Consider the following 22244-nt stretch of genomic DNA (forward strand, 5'->3'; position numbering starts at 1 on the left):
ACTTTGGCTTGTGTGCCACGCACATACTTTCAGTTTTTCCTGTGAAGAGATAAAGGTATCGTTCTTACCACGTCTCCCCAGCGGGAAACCTTTGTCCCAGTCCACAGAGCGCTGGTGATACAGCAGCTGAGCGTGTGGGTTTTTCTCCTCTCCTGGCTGACTGCATTGCAGTGCTACTGAGTTTGCAAGGTATCAGGATTGCTCCACGCTCCTCCTCGCACAGCTCGAACCTACTTACCTCTTTTCCCTGGCAACTGGCAGGGGAGGGAAATGACTATTAGAGCAAACAGGATGCCATAAACAATACTGTTTTGTTCCTGGTGCAGTTCTTGCTACTGAAACAAATACAGAAAATACAGTTTCAGCCAGCTCCACAGACTCCAGCCTGACTGAAGCTGGCTGCTGGCTGCTTCTTTTCACGTACCTGTAAGCAGTGATTTGCTGCAGCACTTCTGCTGGTAACGCCACGTCCTCAAAAAAGCAGCAGGGCTGACACATCAGTGCCCTGACTGTTGCCACCTCACCCAGGTGACGGTGGCAGAAAGAGCTGTGAAGCCCACGGGTAGCGGGAGGGACACCTGCCCCGGGGCTGGTGGCCGCGGTGCTCGGGGAGCAGCTCTCGGAGTGTGGGGGGTTAGAGCTCGGCTGCAGTTCTGCCCCTTCTTGGGGCGCTTTGATAAAGGGGTTGATCCAGCAAAGGCGGGGAGACCCTGCGGCTGGCAGGGGTGTGAAGGCGCCAGCCGGCGCCGCGACTTGTCCTTTACAGCTCCGCGGGCTGTAGAAGTCAATCCACGCTGATTGACAAGCTGAAGGATTCCACTTTCTCTGCTGAAGTAGGACTTGCGCCACCTCTTGCAGCAAGAAATTTCAGACTTTGGCTAGATCCTGCCCAAAGGGAATCCAAACCTTTATTTCAACAGCCATGCCAACCAAATAAAAAAACAAATGTGGTAAGAGAGGATGGAATGAGCTCTTTGGTAATTCCCTGGAGAGCACAAATGCGGTGAGACTGTGGCCTGGACTTGGTGCCGAACCTGAAATGGCCGGAGAACGAAGCGTCAGGGTAGGGTGGTCACGCTTTAATCGGGGCTGGCTCCACTCCCCAGTATGAGTTACGGGATCAAACGTGCATCCGCCTCCAGCAGAAAGGAGAGCCTTCCAGCCAGGTACGGGTGGTTTCAGAGCGCAGCCGTGCCCTGAGCACCAAGGAGAAGTGCAGCAGAGGCTGTTCTGCCCCCCGGCGTCACCAGTTCTCTCCTCCCGAGCCCCCCTTCGCCCCACGAGAGCACAGCCACCCCCGCAGCCTTTGCCTGGGGCAGAGCGTGGCTCAGGCTGCTGCCAGCGTGCTGCGCGCACCGCGGCTCCGACGGCTGGATTCGGCACCTCTTCACTTCTCCAGAATGCGACAAGTTAGGTCTCTTTACATTCCTTCTTTATTTTTTCATCTCCTTCATAGCCTTGTACAGCCAAGCCTTGCAGGGCATGCTAAAGGATCAGAAGGGCAGGACGCGGTAAATCTGGAGTTGAGTCTGCTAACGATCCTGCAGCACAAGGACTCGGCTTTCTGCCCCCGCACCGAGCATTTCTTCAGAGTGGTTGATAGGTTTTGTTGCTCATGTTCCCTTTCAAAAAAACTAAATGAAGTTATTACTGTATCAGGCTAATTCAGTGAACCTGCAGCAGTCTCTCGGGAAAGATTTCAGGACATTAGAGGCAGCATTTAACAAGATTTTCAACCATATGATAAACCGAAAAGGGTAGAGACACCAGAGTGCTGCTCTTCATTCCTCTGGATTTAAAAAGCCACTGGTAGCAAGGCTGGTAGTGTGGAAATCATCTCTACCACGAGTATTTTCACAGAAAGAAACAAACCCAAAGCACGGATTAATTCCTGGAGATGCTGCCGACACTGCTGCCTTTGTCAGAGAAAGAAAGGTGGCATTGACTGGGGCTGGGTATAGTGACAGGGCATCGGTCTGTTTATCTGCTTTATCTCCCAGTACAGCCACCCGTCCTCAGAAGTCGGATTTCATGCTGTATCCGAAGGAGGGACAGCCTGGCCCGGCTGCTCTCTGTCTCGCCAGAGGACGAAATAAAATAGCAACCCAGCATTTATCCGTCCCAGGACATTCAGCTCTTTCCTGGCTCACCTCAGCCGGGGCTGTTTTTGCAGGCTGACCACTGCACGTGATGCCAGACACATCCAACCAGCGGCAAAGGTCAGTCCCGTGCGCGCAGCCCCGTCTGGGAATGGTGTGGGATCTGCCGGGTGCCGTCAGGACAGGGGCAGCTGTCAGCCCGCAGAGCCCGCGGTCAGGGCACTCCCAGCCTCAGGCACGCCAAGACCCCTTCCAGACCCGTCCGGAGCCCGACTGAAGGCTCCTGAGGCATCTGCACCACGTGGGAGGTGATGGGGGACACGGTACCCCAGCACCCCCAAACCAGGATCCTCGGAGGTGACTTGCCTTCATCCCTAACCATCGGCCGCTGAGACTGCCTGGCTGTAACCTGCATTGGTTAGAGTTACACAACCTTGCCCACGGCTTCTTTTTAAAGAAAAGAGACTTTGAGACGTCTTAATTACAAAATAACATTTAGAAGTTATCAGGGTTTATTACCTCGTCACACACAGTCATGATTCACTTACCATGTTGTAACCAGATTAACAGCAGGCTGAGCCATTCCCCTCCGCGTTGCGCAGTGCCACCAGGGTGGCATTGCAGTGGAATACAAAACTTGCAGTACATGGAAGGACGTTACAATTAAAAAGTGGATTTTCACCCAAGTGACCTGGAAAGCGTTTCCAAACGTCCTGCCGTTTTGGGTTGCTCTGCTCCGACATCGTTCCTCGGCTTGTACCTCTCCTTTCCAGTGGCAGAACGGAGGTTTCCAGGCTGTGTTCCCATGTCCACGGGGGAAACCAGGGACTGGCCCTTCGCGACAGAGGAGGAACAGCATGACGTGACATCTGCTTGCGTTGATGGGCTGCCAGCGTGGTCCCTTTCTGCAGCACTTCGGTGTAGCTACTTGAGTGCACTAAAACCAAGCAAAACCCTACAACGACACACAAGTTTTTATGGGAAGAAGCTGAAGCTGAAAAGACACACAGTGACCGACAAGCCCAGAGTCTTGGTTTGTGGCTGCACGTACCGTTGTGACCACATCTGAGAAGTTTCAGCTGCGTAAAGAACTGCTGCTGCTGCAGGAGGCACCCAGAGATGGGGGCTGGTTTGGGGAACTTTGTACAGTGATTTTCTTCCCGCTGATGCAGAGGATGTGGATTCCCATGGAGACCCCTACAGCGTAAGCACCTCGGGTGGTTCTGCCTTTCCAAGGCCTGGAACAAACAATTCCGTTTGCTGCTTTGGACCTCTCTTAATTTGTCCATTGCCAGGTTATTGGTTGGGGCCGGGCTGCTGGGTTGGGGGGTTTTTTTGGTGGTTTTGTTTGTGTTTTTAACCCAGGGCTTATTGCTATTCCATTGTCAATAGTGCGTAGCAGAAAGAGATGAGATTTAACAGAACTAAAACTCTTTGGAACCTCAGCAACAGACTGTGTGTTGGGGCTGATGTGCTTTCACAATCCCTTTCTTTCCAGTTTTTCCAGTATGGCCTGAATTCTGTGGACGGACTCTTTCCTGGCTTGCCGGACACTGTCCTGGCCACCAGTCTCGATGGAATCCAGTTCCAACAGCAGCTTCGTCAACATCTCCTCCAGAAGCCGGTAGGATTTATCTGTCTTTTTTCCTACAAATTCATCCACCTCTTGCTCCAGCTGTTCAGCCTCCGCCATAACGTGGAGGATTCTCTGAATCTCGGGCTGGATGGCTGCGGAATTTGATGAATGCTGGTCGCCGGGTTTAAAACCAGCCTCCCGGTTCCCGGCTAAAAGCTTCCGAGACGCGCTGTCATACATTTGGGGCTGGGCGCTGTACTGCACCTTGGGGTTGGAGGGGGATGGCTTGGCGCTGAGCAGCGTGGCTGGCTTGTGGTCATTCATGGTCCCAGAGTGCTGGTGATGGACATCGGGATAGTAGTTGTGTTGGTTTGCGCTTTGCTCAGGTTTGTCGTAAGCACTGTCCTACAGTCAGAAGGAGGAAAAATCCTTAAGTGCATTTCCCTTAAAGCCAGGTCTTTAATCTCTCACTAGAAAGGCAGGCAGGGCTGAGGGAACGGGGTGGCAGGTGACACTGACTGCTTTGAGGTGTGAATGCCTGGGAGGACAGGGCAGACGGGGTTAGGCATGATGTTACCGGGGATCTGGGCAGCATTTTCTAGACTGTCACACACCATGACATCATAACACATCACGGCCCCGTGGGCTGGCACCCCGTGTCCTGCCAAGCGGGCTGGTTTCTGTGAAAAGTCCCAGAGAGGGACACGGGACCCATGCTCTTGTCCCAGGCTGTTAAAGAGCAGATCCCTGGCAAGAGGCACACGTCTAGAAGAAACAGCGTGAGCCACTGAGCACTCGTTACCCATCAACAGGGGAGATGCTAAATAGATTTCAACATGGTCCCCTTTGGAGAAGACGTTTCTCTGCAGGTAGCACTTTCGAGCTGTTCCCAAATAACAGTAGCCCCCATCCCCGTATCCCCACATCCCCCATCCAGGCTGCTGCTGCCCAGGGACCGAACCTCTGGAGAATCATTTCACTCCTGCTTAAATCCAGAGGAACCTGAGATGAACAGACCCCACCAAATGCATCACTTCCTTTAATTTTTTGCTTAAATCATTCCTCAGTAGAGGATGACTGTGCCCAAACCAAGCACTTGCAGAGGAATACCAGAGTCTGCAAACTGACCCGCGGGTCTGTCCCGCACCCTGTGCTGCAGGATTTCTGGCAGCATTTGCTGCTCGAGAGAGAAGAACTGGACAAGCAAGACGAGGTCTGTCCCATTTCAAGACCTGCCCTGGTACATCTGGTATCTCCAGCACCTTTCTGGAATTACAGCCGTGGATTTTGCTATGCAAATAGGAGATTTTGCTGGCAGTACTCTGGATACCTGCTGCTTTGTTTCCACCTAAAGTAACTGTGCTTGGAGAAAGGGGCATTCCCAGGAGACAGAGGCAGGCTTTGAGGAAAGCCGTACAATCTAGGAGGTCTGACGGCAGCCGGGAAGAACTGCAGAAGCATCATCCGTACCTTTGAGTCCCATGGGGAAGGGTGGGAAGGAGCTCCGCTGCCGGTCCAGTGTGGATGGGATTCGGAGACAAATGGGTTCCCGTGTGCCGGAGTAGCCGGCCAGCTGTAACGGGGCTGCACCCCATAGATGGGGGGAGCCCACGTGTCCTCCGGGGGTCTGGGCTGTGGCAGAGGCCCCTGCGGCGTGACCCCGGGATTGTCTCCATACGGATACTGCGGGATGGGCATTCCCGGGGTCTGCAAGAAAAGGGGGGGGAACACGTTACCCCCGGAGTCACTCCAGACAGCCCTGGGAATAGCCACAGCCTCAGCCTTGATGCCCGGGTCCTGCTTTCCCAGCCCACAAGCGTGGAGAACGGGGTGACTACCAGTTTTTACAAGAATAAAAGCAGGCAGGGCAAGCTGCCGTTAGGACCCACGAATCCAGCGCAGGAGGCACTGGGGGCTTTCCCTCTGCTGCGGCCCCGTAAAACAACTTCTTCCATCCTGGGAAGCGCAAGCCCAGCAGCTGCACCGACGGCGGGGCTGGGAACGGCTCTTACCTGCGGTGGGGAGTAGCCAGGAACCTGCTGCCTCCGGAGAGAGGACCCCTCGGCAGGGCAGTCCGGCGGGGCGTAGCTCCAGGGGGGAGCGGGCGACGGGGGCCGGTACATGCCCGTGGACTCGGTGGGGTAGGGGGTCCGCGGGGGCCCGGAGCAGTAGTACCCCCGTGTCTGCGGCAGGCCGGCGTAGTGCGGGGCGGCACCGGGAGCCGGAGGGTATGGGGGGCTGTAGGCTCCATTTGCGTAGGGAGAATCCATGGCCTGGAGAGGAGGGAAGAGCAGAGGAAAGCGGATGGGGCATGGACACAGGGCAGGGGGGCTCCACTCCAGCCCAGCACAGCCCGGGGAAAGATGACTGTCCCTTCCTGCAGCATTTCACTAGGGGGTTTCTTCGCCCCCGAGCTGATTTCTCCCAGTTTTAGGTTTTTCCTGCTCCAACGTGGCTTTCGGTTGGCCACTGTCAATAAACGCTTTGGTCCCACCATCCTCACAGGACGCTTGGGCAGTGTCGGGGGCATTACAGCGGGATGGATTTGCCTGGATGGTGGGAAGAGAGAGGATACACCGATCTTAACCACGCTTTGCACATAAGCCCTGCTCAGAAACCCACGTAGAACTCCTCACAAGCCTGAACCTCTTTGGAGCTTCAACCACGTCGGTGTAGTCACCGACCGGTGGATGAAAAACACTCCAGGAAAGTTTGTTTCCTCTTTCGTTCTGCAAACAGAAATGATGCAAACAGACGAGATCTACCAGTTTTGGGGCCGGGGGAGCAGGGTGTTGCAATCCCCGAGCCGCAGGTCGTGCGGCGGGCGCGGGAGCGGTCGGGTTTGACAACTCGTCGTGTGAAAGGTCTGTACACCCAGGACGTTAGTGAGGATTTATCTGAACACACTCCAGCAATCAATGCGTATTGAACATGAGCCTCCATCTAACTGTAGCGGAGATAATTAAGCATTGGGATTTCAGGATGACTCCCTGTAGCTTTGAGCAAAGCAGTTTTTTGCCCACGAGCTGTTTGACGGAGGAGAGATTGTATCACCTGTGTGCCGGGATTTATGAAAGAGCTGGATCAAACCTACACATCCCATAGGATTAAAACGAGCCACAGTTATGTCTGGCCAGCAGACAGCCTCTTTGGAAAGAGAAAAGCCTTTCCCTTCACACAGTATTTGCGCAACGGCCCCTAAAAAAAGCTATTGCTGCAATAAAAACAACAAATAATAAGAGTCGGGAAGAGCAAGTCGTGGGGTGCAGCGGGGCTGGCTTTTTTCCCCCCCTTTCCAGCTTTTTCCCCCCCTTTGCCCCACGCTGCTGGCGCTGTTCCGCTGGCGGGGTCTGTGGCACAAATGTCAGCGCTGACGCGGCTCCAGTTTTGGTGTGCCACACCTGGGAAGAGGGGGACGCAGCAGTGGCCGGACCCTCCAGCCGCACACTGGCTCCGAGGAAGGGGCAGCTCCGTCTGTCGGTGCAGGGCCGGTTAGCCGGGACCGGGACCCGGTGCAGGGCCGGTTAGCCAGGACCGGGACATGGTGCAGGGCCGGTTAGCCAGGACCGGGACCCGGTGCAGGGCCGGTTAGCCGGGACCGGGACATGGTGCAGGGCCGGTTAGCCAGGGCCGGGACCTTGTGCAGGGCCGGTTAGCCGCAACATGGTGCAGGACCAGTTAGCCGGGACCAGGACACGTTGCAGGGCCGGTTGACCGGGACTGGTAACCGGCACAGGGCGCGTTGGCCACAACGCAGTACAGGACCGGTTAACCAAGACCGGGACCCTGTGCAGGGCCGGTTAACCAGGACCGGGATCAATCCTGCCCGGCAATGCCCAGCTCCCAGCGGTCATCTCGGCATCAAACCAACCGAGGATGGCGGCATGTCCCCCGTGAGCTCTCCATTAAAACACGCGCCCTAGAAATGTCACCGTGAACTGGATACGAAGGTAAAACTTTACCGAGTTCACCATTTTGTGGGGTTTTTACCCAGTTCGAGACACCGGCCCAAGCCCGGTGGGGTGGGCGGGTAGATTTTTAATGCAAACGGATCTTTTTGGAAATCGAGCTGAGAAAAATAAGGAAATGAGACGTTAGGAGGGAAGAGACGAGAGTAAAGGTCCGGAGAGCGCGTCGCGGCTCGGTGCCGTCGTTCCCCCGCCGTTGGGGCCGGGTGTGCGCTGGGGGCGCGGGGCTGACCCGCACCGCCGGGGCTCCGGCCTCCGGCACCGTCCCGATGGCCGTGCGGTGGGCGTCTCGGCTGCCCGTGCGCGGCGGGGCAGAGCCCGGGGCCGCAGCCCTGCCCGCCCGTCCCTCCCCGCAGCCCCCGCCGTTACCTGCGCGGCCGCCGGCGGGCGGGGGGACCCGGGGGGCCACGGCGGGCCCGGCTCGGCGGCGCGGTCGCGGGGCTCCATGGCCGCCGCCCCGCCCCGTGCCGCCGCCCGCCCCGCGGGCCAATCGGCGGCCAGGCCCCCGCCGGCGATGACCAATCAACGGCCGCCCCGCGGGCACAGCCGGCGCGGCTTAAAAGGGCAAGCGCCGCGGTGGGCCCCGCCCGGCGGCGGGGCGGTTCCGGGGCGGCGGCGGCGGCACCGGCGCATGGCGGCGCTTCCGCTGGGGGCGGCGCGGCGGCACCATGAACTACATGCCCGGCACGGCCAGCCTCATCCAGGATATCGACAGTGAGTGCGCCGCGGCGGCGGAGCCCCCTTCCCCGGGGGCACCGTTGCCCGTGGGGGGTCGGAACCCCCGTTCTCCGTGGGTGCTGCTCCCCGTGGGGTGGTTGGACCCTCTCTTTCCCCGTTGGTGCTGCCCTCGCCGTGGGGAGTCGGCCCCCCCCGTCCCCATGGGCTCTGCTCCCTCGCTGCGGGGTCGGACCCACCACTCTCCGCCGATGCTGCCCCCCGTGGGGGGCGCGGACCGCCAGCTTTCGTGGGTGCTGCCCCCTCCCGCGGCCGGTCGGACCCCCCCCTTCTCCGTGGGTGCTGCTCCCCACGGTTGGTCGGACCCTCTCTTTCCCCGTCGCTGCTGCCCCCGCCGTGGAGGGTCAGACCCCCCGTTCTCCATCGATGCTGCCCCCCGTGAGGGGGTGACGGACCTCCAGTTTGCGTGGGTGCTGCCCCCCCATGGGGCAGTCGGACCCCCCCCCTTTCCTCGTGGGTGCTGCCCCTCCCGTGGACACTGGTCCCGCGTGGGGCTGCTACAGGAGGCGTCCTCGCTCCCCTTCACGCTGCTGGGGCAGTTACCCGCACATCACTGGCCCCCCCCAATGTGTGTTGTGGGGTGGGGGGTGTCGATGCCCACGCGTGACCATGGCTGACCCCCTCACTCTCCCTCTTTCGCAGAGAAGCACCTGGTCCTGCTGCGGGACGGCCGGACGCTCATCGGGTACCTGCGCAGCATCGACCAGTTCGGTATGTCGGCACGGGGGGGTTACTGGGGGCTCCGGCTGGGCTGTGGGCGCGCTCCAGTGGCAGCCATGTGCAGGGGCTGGCGGGGAGGAGGAGGAGACCCCCACCGAGCCCATTGGTGTGAGCAGGGCGATGCTCCAGCATCCGTCATGGCCGTGCTTACCGGAGCAGCTCCCGTCCCAAACAGTGGCGTAGCAGTAAAGAGGGAGTTTGGGTTTGGCGAGAGCTCCCCGTTCCGTGGTCCCCTCTCAGCCTGCGTAACGAGCCCATTGCCTGCTGGTCCTGAGCACCTTTCCTTGGCTAAAACCATGAGTTTTAAAAGAAAGCCGTTTAGTTGTGCGCAGAGGGAGGTGATTGCGGATTGTATTTTTAGAGCGTGTTTGTGTTGTGGATTAAACACCCGCCTGCGTGTCCTGCCAGACTTGGTGCTTCACGGAGACTTCTCCCAGAACTGGGTGCTTCCCCCGCTCCTGACTGCGTCCAGGATTGATGCTCGGCTGTCTCTTTTTGGGCACAAATAGCCCAGGACACATGCGGGTGATGTTTGTGCTCGTGATCAAGTGCCTTGGTCCTTGCCCGGAACCCGCAGCACCAACAATGACGTTGTCTTCTCTGCTGCCATCGGCACGTGGTGCTTGGGTGGACTCGGGCCCCGGTGGTCTGGGCTCGCTGCCCTGCCTGCCCTGCCTGCTGCCGGGGGGCAGAGGCTGCCTTGCAGCGCAGGCGCTGGTCCTGCTGCTCCCGAGGTGCTGCATCCGTCGCATTTCAGCCGGGGAGACGGTCGGTGCCTTCAGTGATCCGGCTCAGAGGCGTGAGAGTGCCGGTGCCGTCGCTGCTCTGGGTTTTCTGCCCGGCTGAGGGGATGAGACGCTCTTTATAGTTGGAAAACACAGTGAAATGTGGATTATTTTCCTCTCTCTCTTGATCGCTGCAGCAAACTTGGTGTTGCACCAGACTGTGGAGCGCATCCACGTGGGCAAGAAGTATGGGGACATCCCTCGAGGCATCTTTGTTGTGAGAGGCGAGAACGTTGTGCTGCTGGGGGAAATAGTAAGTAAGCGGCTCCCTCTGCCTGCTCCCTGCCTGCTCCCTGCCTGCTGCCGCGCCGGGACTGAGCTGGTGGTGTTTGTGGTGACGTGACTCCAAGCAGCGCTGCCGAGGTGGACACCGGAGCTGGGTGTCCGTCTGTCTGCTGTGAAACGCAGTCACTGTCTCGTTGCGGGGCTGGAGTTTGAGCCCCCTCCTGGGGCCGGTCCAGGCTGAACCATCACGAAAATGCCGCCGTGTATCCGAGGGCGGGGGCAGAGGTGCCGTCCCGCGGCTGCAGCTCCTCTGGGATGACACGGGGAAGCCCCGGCCTGTGTGTGGCATTGCGGGAGGGTGTCATTAGTGGCTGGCTGTGGGGCTGTCACCTCCCTGCTGGCTCGGCAGCAGGGGACACCATCCGGGATGGGCTCGGGAGGAGTCGAGCACTGTTTCGCTTCGGCCCTTCGGGCTGAGCTCAGCCCGGCTGCACCCCGGGAGCCCCCTCCCATGGGCGCTGACCCGGGGGGAACCGGAGCATTCACAGGACCAAGCCCCCGCGCTGCCTTCCAGCAGAGAGCCCAGAGTGGGGGGGGCAGCCCTTGCTACGGCTGGTCCCCGCATCGGGAACTGTCCCGCTCCGGTGACATTAGCAAGAGCGATGGAGCACATCGTCCGTGGCGCAGCGATGCCGCTCTCCCCGGGAGCGTGAGGCCAGGGGTGCCTGTGGGAAGCGCTCGGAGGTGACGGAAGCCCAAGCACACGAGGGATGTGTGTTACTATCCCAACGGAAACGGGAGTGCAGATCTGCCACGGGCCTTTCCCATCTCTGCTGGCTTTTAGCCCCTCCAGACCGGCCGCTGCTCAGCGGAGGCGATGTCGGCCCACGGGGGGCAGAGCCCGGAACACCCCGAAAGCAGAGCCGCGGGTCCTGGCGGCCGCCTCGCGGCGCTGAGGGGGCTGTTTCTCTTGCAGGACCTGGAGAAGGAGAGTGACACGCCTCTGCAGCAGGTCTCCATCGAGGAGATCCTGGAGGAGCAGCGTCTGGAGCAGCAGGCCAAGCAGGAGTCGGAGAAGCTGAAAGTGCAGGCGCTGAAGGAGCGGGGCCTCTCGGTCCCGCGCGCGGATACCCTGGACGAGTACTAGACGTGCCGCCCCTCGGCCCTCTCCTCCGCGGCAGAGCGAGGGGTGCTCCGTGAGCCGCCCGCGCCTGGGCAGGTCTCTTTGGAAAGGCAGTTTTTTATTTTCAGATTGTGTTTTCTGTGGCGCAGATAACTGTTAAAAAAAAAAAAATAATAATCATGCCTTTAGTTTCTCCTTGCGGAGAAGGAGAGAAGGCGATCGGCTGCCCCAGAGGCGGCCAAGCGCGCTGGGGAGCGCGAGCGTTTGTGTTCAGGAGGCAAATCGCTCGGTCCTTTGGGTTGGTTTGCTTTTTCCTCCTCCTGTGACTCTGGGTGAGAGTTTTCCTTGACGTGTAAATAAATCCTTGATCTCAACAGCGATGGATTTGCCTGTGTTCGGGACCTGAGGGTTTCCCCCTCTCTTGGGACGACCACACTCCTGCCAACTCTTGTCCCTGCCGGGTGCTGCGCAGGGGGGAAACGGGACCCTCGGTCCTGCCGCGGGGTGGGCTGGCATCATGGAAAAGCTCGAGGATGTGGCGAGATCCCTCCCTGGGATGGGGAGCAGGGCCTGGGGACCCCCCGCACCCCAACAAGGGCGGTGGCTCTCTCCAGCTGGGCTGCGGCTGCTCCCCCGCAGCTGAGCCCACTAATTACCTGCTGATGAAGATGTGCTGCAGCTGGGCTGGGCTGGCCTGGGGGGCAGCGGCTCCTTGCCTCGGTGCTTTGGAGGAGCCGGCGTGGCTGTGGCAGGTAGGAGAGTCCTTTGTGTCGAGCTCGTCCCTGTGCTGTTGGGGGCGTTAGGTGATGGTGGAGGTAGTGGTTGGTGTTGGGTTGGCTTTGGGCGGCTGCTGGGCTGTGGGAGCTCCTGTGTGGGGCGAGGAGGGGGCGAACGTGGGCGGCGAGCGGCGCGGGCTCCCTGCAAAACCTCCCGGCTCCTTTCCCCGCAAAGCGAAATGCTCCCTCTTGGGGAAGGGGGGGACTCGGGGCGGGGGGGGGGGTCCCCACGAGTGGGTTTTCTCTTCCAAAGTGGCTCATGTCCCCGCAAGGATGAGCCCTGCTCCGCGCTCCGTGTGAACGGCCGCCCTCCTGGGAAGCCACCAGCGGGGGCAGCCCCCCTCCTTCCCCCCCCCCAGCGCTTCCTTGTGCCCCTTCTCACTTTTGGGGAGAAAAACCCGTCTTCCCTGTTGCGTTTGCTGGCGTGGGCCGGAGTGGGGCCCTGGGAATTTGGTGGTAAAAAAAGGCGTAAACAAGGAACTGCAGTTTCTTGCTTTAATGAGGAGAAAACCCCCCAAAGGCTTCAGGAGCCGGTGGCTGCCGCAGCCGGGGAATCTCCGCCGGGAGGAGGCGGATGGTTCGGTTTCGTTGTTCTGCCGCCCCTGGGGCTTTGGAGGGGGGGGATTGGGACGGCGGGAGGGGGCTGCCCTCCCTGGGGCTCCGGGCTCCCGTTTCCCGGGGGAGGAGGAGGAGGATGATGAAGGCTGTTCAGCTGCCGGGGGTCCAGGGGTCGGTGCCCCCCTCCCGGGGGGCTGCAAGGAGCTGGTGCCGCCCGACCCCCAAACCTGGCGGGGGGGGAACGACACACGGGACACCCCCGCAGCGGGGTGTGCGCTCCCGTGCGGCGGGGCGCGGCGCTGCCCCTTACATAAGCCCGTGACGCCAGGGGGCGGCCCGTGACGTCACGGCGGTGACGCACCCCCCCCCCCTCCCCTCCTTCCCCCCCCCCCCGCCCCCCCGGAGGCGGCCGGTTGCGGCGGGAGGCGGCCGGACCGCCCCGCGCCGGGCATGGTGTGCGGGCGGGGGGGCTGCTCCGCCGCCCGCCGCCCCCCCGCGCCATGGAGCTGGAGAACATCGTGGCCAACACCGTCCTGCTCAAGGCCCGCGAAGGTACCGCGTCCCCCCACCCGCGTCCCGGTGTCCCGTCCCGCTCCCCGTTCCCACGCCGCATCCCGCCTTCCCCCCGCCCCCCCCGCATCCCCCTCCCAACGGGCACCCGCGGCGCCTCCCGCCGTCCCGGGCCGGGTGGGCTCACCCCGGCTGGCATCACCGAGCCCCCCGGGAGGGGACGGCTGCCCCGCCGCTGCACCCCGCGCCGGGGGACGCGTCCGTCCCACCCGCCCCGCGGACCCGGGGACGTGGGGCACGGAATTTACAGCGCAGTTTGGGTCCCGTGTCCCCAAGCCCTGCGTGTGCCGGGGCGCCCCGGGCTCGGGACGTGGGTCGGCCGAGAGCCCCTCCGTCCGTCCGTCCGTCCGTGCCAGCAGGACGTGTCTGGCGTGGACGGGGCTCGCGCGAGCAAAACTTCGCTGGTGCCAGGACGGCCGGGCGCAGGCCTGGGCGAAACGGGCGCTGCCAGGAAAAACATGGCCCTGCCGGTGCGGCGGCGGAGACGGGGTGCTGCCGGTGCCACCGCCCCGCTCGGAGCCCCCCGCCAGCTGCTGGGGTGAGGCCTGGGGGGCGAGAGGCTGCGGGCGCCTGTGCCCCTCCAGAACCGGGGCTTGGCACGGGATCCCGGGGGAGCGCGGGCGCCTTTTGTTTGCTTTTGGTTTCCTTTGGAAAACCGGCGCCCTCGTCGCTGAACCTTTGTGACCGAAAAGCAAACGGCCCCAAGAGCCACCGGCGCAGCCCCACGGGTGAGGCGGGGGACGGGGTGGCTTGAAGGTCACCGCATATTATTATTTTTTTTGCACATCCCTGTCTTCCAAAGGTTTCCTTACCCCCATCGTGCTGGATTCCAGCAGCACCGGAGACGCCATGGGGCCGGCTCGTACGTGGGGCCAGAGAGGTGCCGGTGCCCGTGCCGGGGAGGGAGAGGTTCGGCGTCGGGGACTTGGGGCAGCCAAACTGTTGGCACCGATGCTCCCTGCTGGGGGCTGGCCCCTGCTCCTGTGCCACGGGATGCACGACGGCCGCCCATGTGAGCCGAGCCTCCTTGGAGCCGGAGCCGGGGGTTTTGGCCTGGAGTGCAAGGGGGGCTCCGCCGCCACGGGCACCAAACGGGTTAATGTCGGTGTGCGACGGCTGCGAGAGGCGCCGGAAGCCGGGAAGCGGAGCGGGACGAGGGCTGGGTCCCGCTTCCCTCCCCGGCGGCATGGGGAGGACCGGAGCCGTCCTGGCGGAAAGCTGAGCCCCCACCGACCATGGCTGGGGGGTCCCCACGCTTGGGGGTCGCGGGTCGGCCTCCTGCTGGGGGCTTGGTGGGGTCTGGCCCCTGCACCCCATAGCAGCCGTCGCCGCCGCCTGTTACTGCATTTGGCCAAATTCCTCCGTCCTCGGGGTGCGCTGGGGGGGTCACATCGTTCCTCCCCGGGCTGCTGCCGCCCCCTGCGCCCCTCCAAAGGGGCTTGCCCAGCTGTGGGCTCGTGGCCCTTCCTGCTGCGCATCCGGGGGCTTTGCCCCCCAAAAAGGTGGTCTGGGGGGGCTGATCCCCCCGCCCGGCCCCACGAGGGCTGCAGGGGGCTCTGGCTGGCTGGACTTTGTGCCCAGCTCCCCGCTGGGGCCACTGGAGCTTTCGAGGGAGAGCAGGTGTCCCCGAGGGCTCCCGAACCTCCGGGAGCCAAAAGGGCTTCTCCGCCCGCGGAAGTGCCCGGGATAAAAACCCGGCACAGGGGAGATAAGAGGGGGTGAGTAAGGCTTTATGGCTCACCGGGACGGGGGCAGCCGGGTCCGTGCCTCGCCAGGCATCGGTGCCATCGCACCACGCGCCGACTGGCGGTGGGGGACCCGGGGGGGACACGCTCCCACCTGCCGCGGGGCTCTCGCTGCCGGCAGCTTGTGTTGGTGTAACACGTCGCCCCGCGTGCGCCGTGCCGTTTGGTACGTGGGCTCCTTTCCGCCGAGGAACGGCTTTATTTTGCTTTCCGCAGCTTTTCTGGTTGCCGCGGTCGGCTCGGCAGCGTCGGTGGCCTCACGGGGGTTCCCAGCACGGTTCAACCGGGGGAAGCAGGGCCGAGGCCAGCACCAATTCCTCATTTTATCTTCCCTGGTGGGATGCCCCGCCACGGCTGCTCCCTGCGTGTCCCCATTCCCGATGCCCCGACCCTGCAGAGGACGCTGTGGGAGAGGGGATGGATGCCACCGGCGTGTCCCTGTCACTGCTCTGCTGCCCAGCACCAAGGGGTCTGCGCTGGCGGGGGGGTGGCTGTGCCCAGGACCCCCTGCAGCCCCATGCTGGGCCAGGAAGGGCTGCCGGCCCTTTGTGCGGCTCCGCTGGGATCCTGCTCCGCCCTGGGAAACCGAGCTGAGGGCAGAGCCGCTTCCGCAGGGGGCTGCGGGCGGCGGTGGGGGACGCGGGCCGGGTGGTCCTGCCCTGCAGCCCGCTGGGGCTGGGGCTCGCTGCCGGCACTCGCCCATCCCGTGGGTGCCCTGCCTGCGCGCGTGCCGGCGGTGGAGACGGCAGCGATGTCTCCTGTTCTGGCCGGCGTGGAAAAAGCAGTGGAAAGCCGCCTGGGCTGCTGTGGCACGGGGGGGACCCCACTTCCCGGGCCCAGGGCCGCGGGGTGCAGCCTGATGCTCTGGGATGAGAGGGGGGAGCCGAAACCCCCGGGAGCAGCCGTGTGTGGCCGGAGCAGACTGAGCACTCGCCGGGGCTCTCGCCTGCCCAGGGAGGCCGAGCCAGCTCCGCACAAGGATTGTGTGTATTTTTCCCCCCCCTTTACTTGGAGGTCTTTGGGTCTCGCGCAGGCTCTAGCTCCGTGTCCTGCTGGGACCCGCGTCTCGGCTTCCCTCGCTGCAGCAACCGGCTGGGGTGGTGGTGGCTGGGGGTGCCGGGGAGGGACGAGACGGGTTTTGCTTTGCCCGAGCTCGCTGCAGGTGGAGGAGCGGGTCCCGCTCCGAGCCCTGCTCCCCCTTTGCCCTGGGGCTCGGCGGGAGCTGCCTGGCTCTGCCGCGGGTCGGTTTTGGTGCAGTTTCACCGGGGGATGCCCTGGGGACGGGACGTGGACTTGGGACATGATGCTGTGACCCGCTCGCCCTGGCCGTGCCGCGCTTGCCACGCCGCAGGGGAGCGGGCCGGGGAAGGAGGCAAAACACGCCTGACTTGAGCCTCCCCGTGCGCTCAGCTCCTCTCCTTCCCTGCTCCCCAGCCCTTCCCCAGCGGCACCGTCCCAGCCCGCAGCGAGCTCCGGCAGAGCCCGGCCGGGAGCGCGTCCCCGGGGGAGATGCGTTGGGGCGCGGGTGATGAGCGTTAATTTATCTTTATTGTCGCAGCAAACAAGTTGGAATTTGGAAGGAGCGCCGTAAAGCGTCAAGTGCTGCGGGATGCTGGGGGCTGGCACCTGCAGTCTGTGGAAGAGGCAGGGAGGGAATGGCGTGGGCAGCATCTCGCTGACCCCGGACACAAAGCCGCAGCCTCGGAGCACCCCTGCGAGGCCGGGGCTGCCTGGGCCGCCCGTGTGGGACGGCTCCTGGGGCGGGAGCCTGGGAATCTCCCCTCTGCCAGCCACCCGGGGGGCTCCAGCCTGGGCACCGCGGGGCGAGGGGAGCGGCTGCTCCTCTTCCTCGGGCGCCGAGTGCTCAGGACGCTGTGCCGCGGTGTCGGGGTGAGCGGGGTGCCCGGCGACCCGTGCTGTGCCGCGCCGCCGCCGAGGCTTCTCCGCTGGCTGGCGCGGGGCTATTCCTGCTGGAGGAAGCGAGGCGGTGACGGCAGGAAGCTCTGCCCGGCCGAAACGCCGGCCTCGCCGGAGCCCAGCACCGCGGCGTCCCGCGGGCTCGCCTCGGCGTCACCGGGGCCGGCGGCGGGCGGTGCTGGCCGGCCACCAGCTCGGAGCCGCGCTGATGTCAGGTCCCTGCAGGGATGACTTCACGCGCCAAGCATCCGCCCGCGAGGAGCGGCCGCTGCTGCGGGGCCATCCCTCTGCCCCCTCCTCGTCCCCGTCCCCGAGTCCCCGAGGAGGCAGAGGCCGGGCTGCTGCAGCCCTGCGGGCAGGACGAGGGGCTCAGAGGGGAGACAAGGAAACCAGATGTTTACGGGAGGGAGTGATGTGGGGCTTGGGCATCGTTTGGGGAGGAAGCCAGCACCCACCAGGCTCGGCCTCCCCCGGCGCCAACTGATGCCGAGGGGGATCCTATTCCTGCCCCGGCGCGGGGCTGGGGGTGGGGATCCCCTTGGCTGCTGGGGGCGAGGGTCCCCTCGGGGGTCGGAGCCCTCTGCAGGGCTGGCAGCGCCTTTTCCCACGTGGCTTCAGAGTTGCCCAAAGCCCCGGTGCGGACGTGTGTGAGCGATGGGTTTTGGGGACCAGCAGTGGTGGGATGGGGGGGAACCCCGAACCGGACGGCTCTGCGGGACTGGGCAGGGGCTCTGCCTCCCCGTTCCCCCTGTCACCCCCCCAGGACAGGGAAATGACGCCTGTCCTGCCAGCCTGACCCCTTCTTCTCCCTCTCCCCCGGCTGCAGGAGGTGGCGGCAAGCGGAAAGGCAGGAGCAAGAAGTGGAGGGAGATCCTTCGGTTCCCGCACATCAGCCAGTGCGATGAGCTGCGGAAGAGCCTGGGTGAGCCGGGGAGGGCACCGGGGACCGGCCGGACCGGCTGGCGGGTCCCGGCGTGGTGGGCGCGGGATGGCAGCACGCACTCGGTGCGGTGCGTGGCACGTCCCGCCTTCCCTTGCAGAGCGGGACTACGGCAGTCTGTGCCAGAAGCAGCCCATCGGCCGGCTGCTCTTCCGGCAGTTCTGCGAGACGCGGCCGGAGCTCCTGCGCTGCATCCGCTTCCTGGACGCCGTGGTGAGGGACCCCGCGGGATGCCACCGCGCCGGCTCCGCTGGGCCACGCTGACGTGCAGAGGCGTTTTCCCGGGAGGATGGGGCTGGTCGGGGTTTGGCCGAGGCCGTGGCAGGTTGGCGGCGTGAGCCCTGGGGCAGCAGCTGCGGAGCGGTACCCGGGGGGCTGCAGGGGGAGGCAGAGACCCCCCCATCCCGGTGCGCTGCTGGTTTCCCTCTGGGTCGTGCCGGGGAAGGGGGCTCTCGGAATGCCGCTGGGGCGCCCGCCCTGGCCTGCTGCCGGGTTTACCCGGAGCCGGGAGATGCTGGCGGATGGGGAGCAAGAGCCCCATCAGATGATCCGTGTTCCCCATGGCTGAAGGGTTTGGGTCGGGTCCGTGCCCTGCGAGGCTTTCCAGGGCTGGGGGGGCCTCGGGGGGAGCAGTCAGAGCCCCCCAGGCGTGCAGAGCCCCGGCAGCTGGGGGGGGGCTGCGAATGGGAAGCACATGCCTTTAAAACAGCCCGTTCGTGCCGGCTCTCGGAGCTCTTGCAGGACGTTTTTTCCCCCGCTTCTGAATAACCAGAGCTGGGGGGGCTGCAGCGGGTCTGGCCGCCCACCCCCCGTCCCCTCCCCTGCCGTGTGGGAGACCCCCGAGGGCTGCCAGCACCCCCAGAGCCCCCGGCGCAGGCACCTGCCCCTGGGGGGGTGCAGACGGGTCCCTGTCCTGGGCGGGGGGCACAGGGCAGAGCTGTGCCCGGTGCACTGTCTGCAGCCCCCTCCTCTCCCCCGGGCATCCCAGGCGGACTACGAGCTCTCCCCGGATGAGAAGCGGAAGGAGATGGGGGAGGAGATCATCCGCCGGTTCCTCAAGGAGGAGGTGAGTCCCAGGGGGGCTTTTTTACCCCCCGCAGGCAGCCAGAGCAGGACGGGGTGAGGATGGGACGGGAGCAGGGGCGGCGGTGGGGGGGTCCCTTGCTGGCCGCGGAGCTGCGTCCCTTCTGTCTGGGCATCCCGGTGGCATCCGTTGCCCAGCCGGGATGACGGGGGGGTGCACCCATCTGCTCCCCCCGCAGTCCCCGGATTTCCTGCCCGAGGTGGGCCAGCCCCACGCCAGCCGGTGCCTGCAGGACCTGCAGAAGAGCCCCTGCAAGGACCTCTTCAGCAGCTGCCTGCGGTGAGTGCGCTGCCCGGGCACGGGCGCCCAGGGGGGCTGAGGGCAGCCCCAACCGTCCCCTCTCCCCCCGCAGCCCCCTGCACGAGTACCTGAGCGGGGACCCCTTCGCCGACTACCGGGACAGCATGTATTTTGACCGGTTCCTGCAGTGGAAGTACCTGGAGAGGTGAGCGGGGAGGTCTGGGGGGGGTCTGAGGGGGTCTTTTGGGGGGGGTTCCGGGGGGTGACGTCCCCCGGGCTGTGCGTTTCAGGCAGTCGGTCACCAAGGACACGTTTCGGCAGTACCGGATCCTGGGCAAGGGCGGTTTTGGAGAGGTACGGCCACGGAAGGTGGACGGGGGGTGATGGGGGGCTGGCCGGGGGCTCAGCCTGCATCACCTTGTGTGTCCCCCCCCGCAAGGTGTGCGCCTGCCAGGTGCGGGCCACGGGGAAGATGTATGCCTGCAAGAAGCTGGAGAAGAAGCGGATCAAGAAGCGGAAAGGGGAGGCGATGGCTCTGAACGAGAAGCAGATCCTGGAGAAGGTCAACAGCCGCTTTGTGGTGCGTGTGGTGCTTTCGGGGGGGCCGGGGAGCCGGGGGGGGGGCCGGGGCCGGCGCTGATGGCCGGGCTGGGCGCGCAGGTGAGCCTGGCGTACGCCTACGAGACGAAGGACGCGCTCTGCCTGGTGCTGACCATCATGAACGGCGGCGACCTCAAGTTCCACATCTACAACATGGGCAACCCCGGCTTCGAGGACGAGCGCGTGATCTTCTACGCGGCGGAGATCTGCTGTGGGCTCCAGCACCTGCACCAGGAGGGCATCGTCTACCGGTGAGCGTGGCGTGGGCGCGGGGCGGCCGGATGGGACCACTCCGTGCTGAGCCCTCCATCCCTCTGTCCCTGCAGGGACCTGAAGCCGGAGAACATCCTGCTGGATGATGATGGTGAGGAGGGAGCTGCGGGGTCTGGTGCTGCCCGTGCTCGTGGCTTTGGGGATGGGTCTCTCTGTGCCTCCTGGGGGGGTCTCTGGCTGTGTTTTGGGGAGAACCTGTGGGAATGTGGGGTGGTCCTTCCTTGGGATGCTGCCCTCCGTGCAGGGCACTTTCCCTGGGATGATGCCCTCAACCCCCTCCCTGCCCCAGGCCACATCAGGATCTCCGACCTGGGGCTGGCTATCAAGATCCCCGAGGGCGAGACCATCCGCGGCCGCGTGGGCACCGTCGGCTACATGGGTGAGCGTGGGGGCTGCGCCGGCCGGGCTGGCCGGGGGGTCCCCGTGTCGTGGCCATGCCTGGCCGCTGATGGGTTTGGGGCCATGCCTCGCAGCCCCGGAGGTGATCAACAACGAGCGCTACGCCTTCAGCCCCGACTGGTGGGGCCTGGGCTGCCTGGTGTACGAGATGATCGAGGGGCAGTCGCCCTTCCGCGCCCGCAAGGAGCGGGTGAAGCGGGAGGAGGTGGAGAAGCGGGTGCAGGAGGACCAGGAGCCCTACTCGGACAAGTTCAGCGAGGATGCCCAGGCCATCTGCAAGATGGTGAGCTGGGAGCGGCTGGTCTGTGGGGGGCCGGGGCTGGCTCTGTCCCCCCGTCGTGACCACCCGTCCCCCTCCCCAGCTCCTGGCCAAGGACCCCAAGCAGCGGCTGGGCTGTGGGGCCGACGGGGCGGCCGAGGTGAAGCGCCATCCCTTCTTCAGGACCATCAACTTCAAGCGCCTGGAGGCCGGCATCATGACGCCCTCCTTCGTGCCGGACGTAAGGGCAGGGCAGGGGTGGGCACCCGCCGGGGGGGGGACGAGCCCCGCTCCCCCCGCTGACGGCTGTCGGGCTCCCGCAGCCCCGGGCGGTTTATTGCAAGGACGTGCTGGACATCGAGCAGTTCTCGACGGTGAAGGGCGTCAACCTGGACCAAACCGACAACGATTTCTACGCCAAGTTCGCCACCGGCAGCGTCCCCATCCCCTGGCAGAACGAGGTACGGGGGACGCGGGGCTCCGGGGGGGTCCTGCCCTGCCGCGGTGCCGCCAGCGCTGCCCGTGCCCGTCACCCCCGGTGACCCGACCCCCCCAGATGATCGAGACCGAGTGCTTCAAGGACCTCAACGTGTTCGGACCCAGCGGGACGCGCTCCCCCGACCTGGACTGGAGGCAGCTGCCCGAGCCCCCCAAGCGCAGCCTTCTGCAGAGGCTCTTCCGACGACACGTAAGAGATGGGGAGGTATTTTTTGGGGAGGGGGTGGCCTGGGGTGTCCCAACGCCCCCCCGGCTCACCACATGCCGTCTGTCTGTCTGTCCCTCGCAGCCGGCCGACTACACCATCGGCACCACCATCCACCCCCCGGCCCCGGCCGCCGTGAACTCGCACCCTCCCGCGGCCAACGCCGCCTGCCGAGCCCCGGCCCCCTCCTGACCCCTCTCGCCGTCCCAGGGGAGCCCCCAGCCCCCCCGTGCCCTCTCAGGGTTATCTCGGGCCGGCGCTGGGGCCGGGGTCCCCGGGAGATGCTCGCCGAGGCGGGATGCTGGCGGGGACGGACACGGGCTGCCCGCGCGGGCAGGGAGCGATGGAGGGACCGACCCCAACCCTGGCAGCCCCCCCCGCCCCCTTTGCCCCAGGCTGTTCTCGGGGGCTCCTGCAGGACCACCCCCGTCCACCCCCCCCGGGAAGGGGCCAGGGCAGGAGCCTATTTCTGCAGCGTTTGAGCCCGTTTATCTTATCGCCAGCTCCGCGCGCGACCTCTGCGGGCGTGGGGGGGGCTGCGGGTTTATCTGCGCTTTCCAAATAGAAACAAAGGCAGCCTTGGAGTGGGGGGACACCCCCGGCTCTCCCCCCAGCCCTGCTGCCGCAGGAGGGACAGGGTCACCCTGACAGAGCCCCCTCCCCGGGCACACGCAGCCTTCCCCGCTCCTGCTCCGGCCACCACCGTGTGAAACGGGCTCAGAAAAGGGAATTTTTTCAAACGCGGGGGGGCTCTCCTCATCCTCGTGGGACGGCTCAGGGCAGCCGTGGGGTGCCCCAGCCTTGCGCGAGGGGGGGGACGTTGCACGTGGGTGTGCAACGGGCAGCATCCGTGGGTGGGGGGGGCTGTGCTGGGGGTGCCCGGGACCCCCCCCCCCGCCCCGTGCCTTTGGGCCCCGGTGAATCTCTTTTTCCGGTGCCTTTGGTTTAC

General features: G+C 64.4%; 4 protein-coding genes across 5 annotated transcripts; 2 read left to right on the plus strand and 2 right to left on the minus strand.

Annotated features, from left to right (window-relative positions):
• Positions 1 to 2576: 2576 nt before the first annotated feature.
• Positions 2577 to 3388, minus strand: LOC128919667 (uncharacterized). The gene is made up of 2 exons (XM_054225091.1): positions 3151 to 3388; positions 2577 to 3054 (listed from the first exon to the last, which is right to left on the minus strand). The coding sequence occupies exons 1-2, from the start codon at positions 3386 to 3388 to the stop codon at positions 2663 to 2665; spliced, it is 630 nt and encodes a 209-aa protein (XP_054081066.1). The 3' UTR covers positions 2577 to 2662.
• Positions 2577 to 8094, minus strand: BAG4 (BAG cochaperone 4). The gene is made up of 4 exons (XM_054225086.1): positions 8013 to 8094; positions 5688 to 5948; positions 5146 to 5382; positions 2577 to 4080 (listed from the first exon to the last, which is right to left on the minus strand). Exons 1-4 carry the CDS (start codon positions 8088 to 8090, stop codon positions 3577 to 3579), a joined length of 1080 nt encoding a protein of 359 aa, XP_054081061.1. The 5' UTR covers positions 8091 to 8094; the 3' UTR covers positions 2577 to 3576.
• Positions 8095 to 8230: 136 nt separating this feature from the next.
• Positions 8231 to 11611, plus strand: LSM1 (LSM1 homolog, mRNA degradation associated). The gene is made up of 4 exons (XM_054225092.1): positions 8231 to 8357; positions 9021 to 9089; positions 10021 to 10136; positions 11085 to 11611. The coding sequence occupies exons 1-4, from the start codon at positions 8312 to 8314 to the stop codon at positions 11253 to 11255; spliced, it is 402 nt and encodes a 133-aa protein (XP_054081067.1). The 5' UTR covers positions 8231 to 8311; the 3' UTR covers positions 11256 to 11611.
• Positions 11612 to 12977: 1366 nt separating this feature from the next.
• Positions 12978 to 21664, plus strand: LOC128919645 (G protein-coupled receptor kinase 5-like). Of its 2 annotated transcripts, XM_054225040.1 has the most exons (16): positions 12978 to 13117; positions 17624 to 17719; positions 17838 to 17950; positions 18726 to 18803; positions 19000 to 19100; positions 19174 to 19266; positions 19352 to 19415; positions 19501 to 19641; positions 19722 to 19912; positions 19988 to 20025; positions 20224 to 20313; positions 20408 to 20616; positions 20696 to 20833; positions 20916 to 21053; positions 21149 to 21280; positions 21380 to 21664. In XM_054225040.1, exons 1-16 carry the CDS (start codon positions 13066 to 13068, stop codon positions 21485 to 21487), a joined length of 1782 nt encoding a protein of 593 aa, XP_054081015.1. In that variant the 5' UTR covers positions 12978 to 13065; the 3' UTR covers positions 21488 to 21664. The 2 variants fall into 2 exon arrangements, with proteins under 2 accessions (XP_054081015.1, XP_054081016.1); XM_054225041.1 differs by lacking the exons at positions 12978 to 13117; positions 17624 to 17719; positions 17838 to 17950 and adding an exon at positions 17957 to 18062.
• The last annotated feature ends 580 nt before the right edge of the window (positions 21665 to 22244 follow it).

This window comes from Rissa tridactyla, chromosome 20 (assembly GCF_028500815.1).
Source record: "Rissa tridactyla isolate bRisTri1 chromosome 20, bRisTri1.patW.cur.20221130, whole genome shotgun sequence".
NCBI classification, from domain to species: Eukaryota; Metazoa; Chordata; class Aves; order Charadriiformes; family Laridae; genus Rissa; species Rissa tridactyla.

Excerpts from the sequence above, each read along its gene's own strand:
- LSM1 (XM_054225092.1), top strand. The coding sequence starts at position 8,312 with ATGAACTACATGCCCGGCACGGCCAGCCTCATCCAGGATATCGACA. Across the intron at positions 8,358-9,020 it reads CCTCATCCAGGATATCGACA|AGAAGCACCTGGTCCTGCTG; the intron begins GTGAGTGCGCCG and ends CCTCTTTCGCAG. Across the intron at positions 9,090-10,020 it reads GCGCAGCATCGACCAGTTCG|CAAACTTGGTGTTGCACCAG; the intron begins GTATGTCGGCAC and ends TGATCGCTGCAG.
- BAG4 (XM_054225086.1), bottom strand. The coding sequence starts at position 8,090 with ATGGAGCCCCGCGACCGCGCCGCCGAGCCGGGCCCGCCGTGGCCCCCC. Across the intron at positions 5,949-8,012 it reads GCCCGCCGGCGGCCGCGCAG|GCCATGGATTCTCCCTACGC; the intron begins GTAACGGCGGGG and ends CCTCCTCTCCAG. Across the intron at positions 4,081-5,145 it reads CTTCCCCATGGGACTCAAAG|GACAGTGCTTACGACAAACC; the intron begins GTACGGATGATG and ends TTCTGACTGTAG.
- LOC128919645 (XM_054225040.1), top strand. The coding sequence starts at position 13,066 with ATGGAGCTGGAGAACATCGTGGCCAACACCGTCCTGCTCAAGGCCCGC. Across the intron at positions 17,720-17,837 it reads TGAGCTGCGGAAGAGCCTGG|AGCGGGACTACGGCAGTCTG; the intron begins GTGAGCCGGGGA and ends CTTCCCTTGCAG. Across the intron at positions 17,951-18,725 it reads TCCGCTTCCTGGACGCCGTG|GCGGACTACGAGCTCTCCCC; the intron begins GTGAGGGACCCC and ends CGGGCATCCCAG.
- LOC128919667 (XM_054225091.1), bottom strand. The coding sequence starts at position 3,388 with ATGGACAAATTAAGAGAGGTCCAAAGCAGCAAACGGAATTGTTTGTTC. Across the intron at positions 3,055-3,150 it reads TCTCAGATGTGGTCACAACG|GGTTTTGCTTGGTTTTAGTG; the intron begins GTACGTGCAGCC and ends GTGTCGTTGTAG.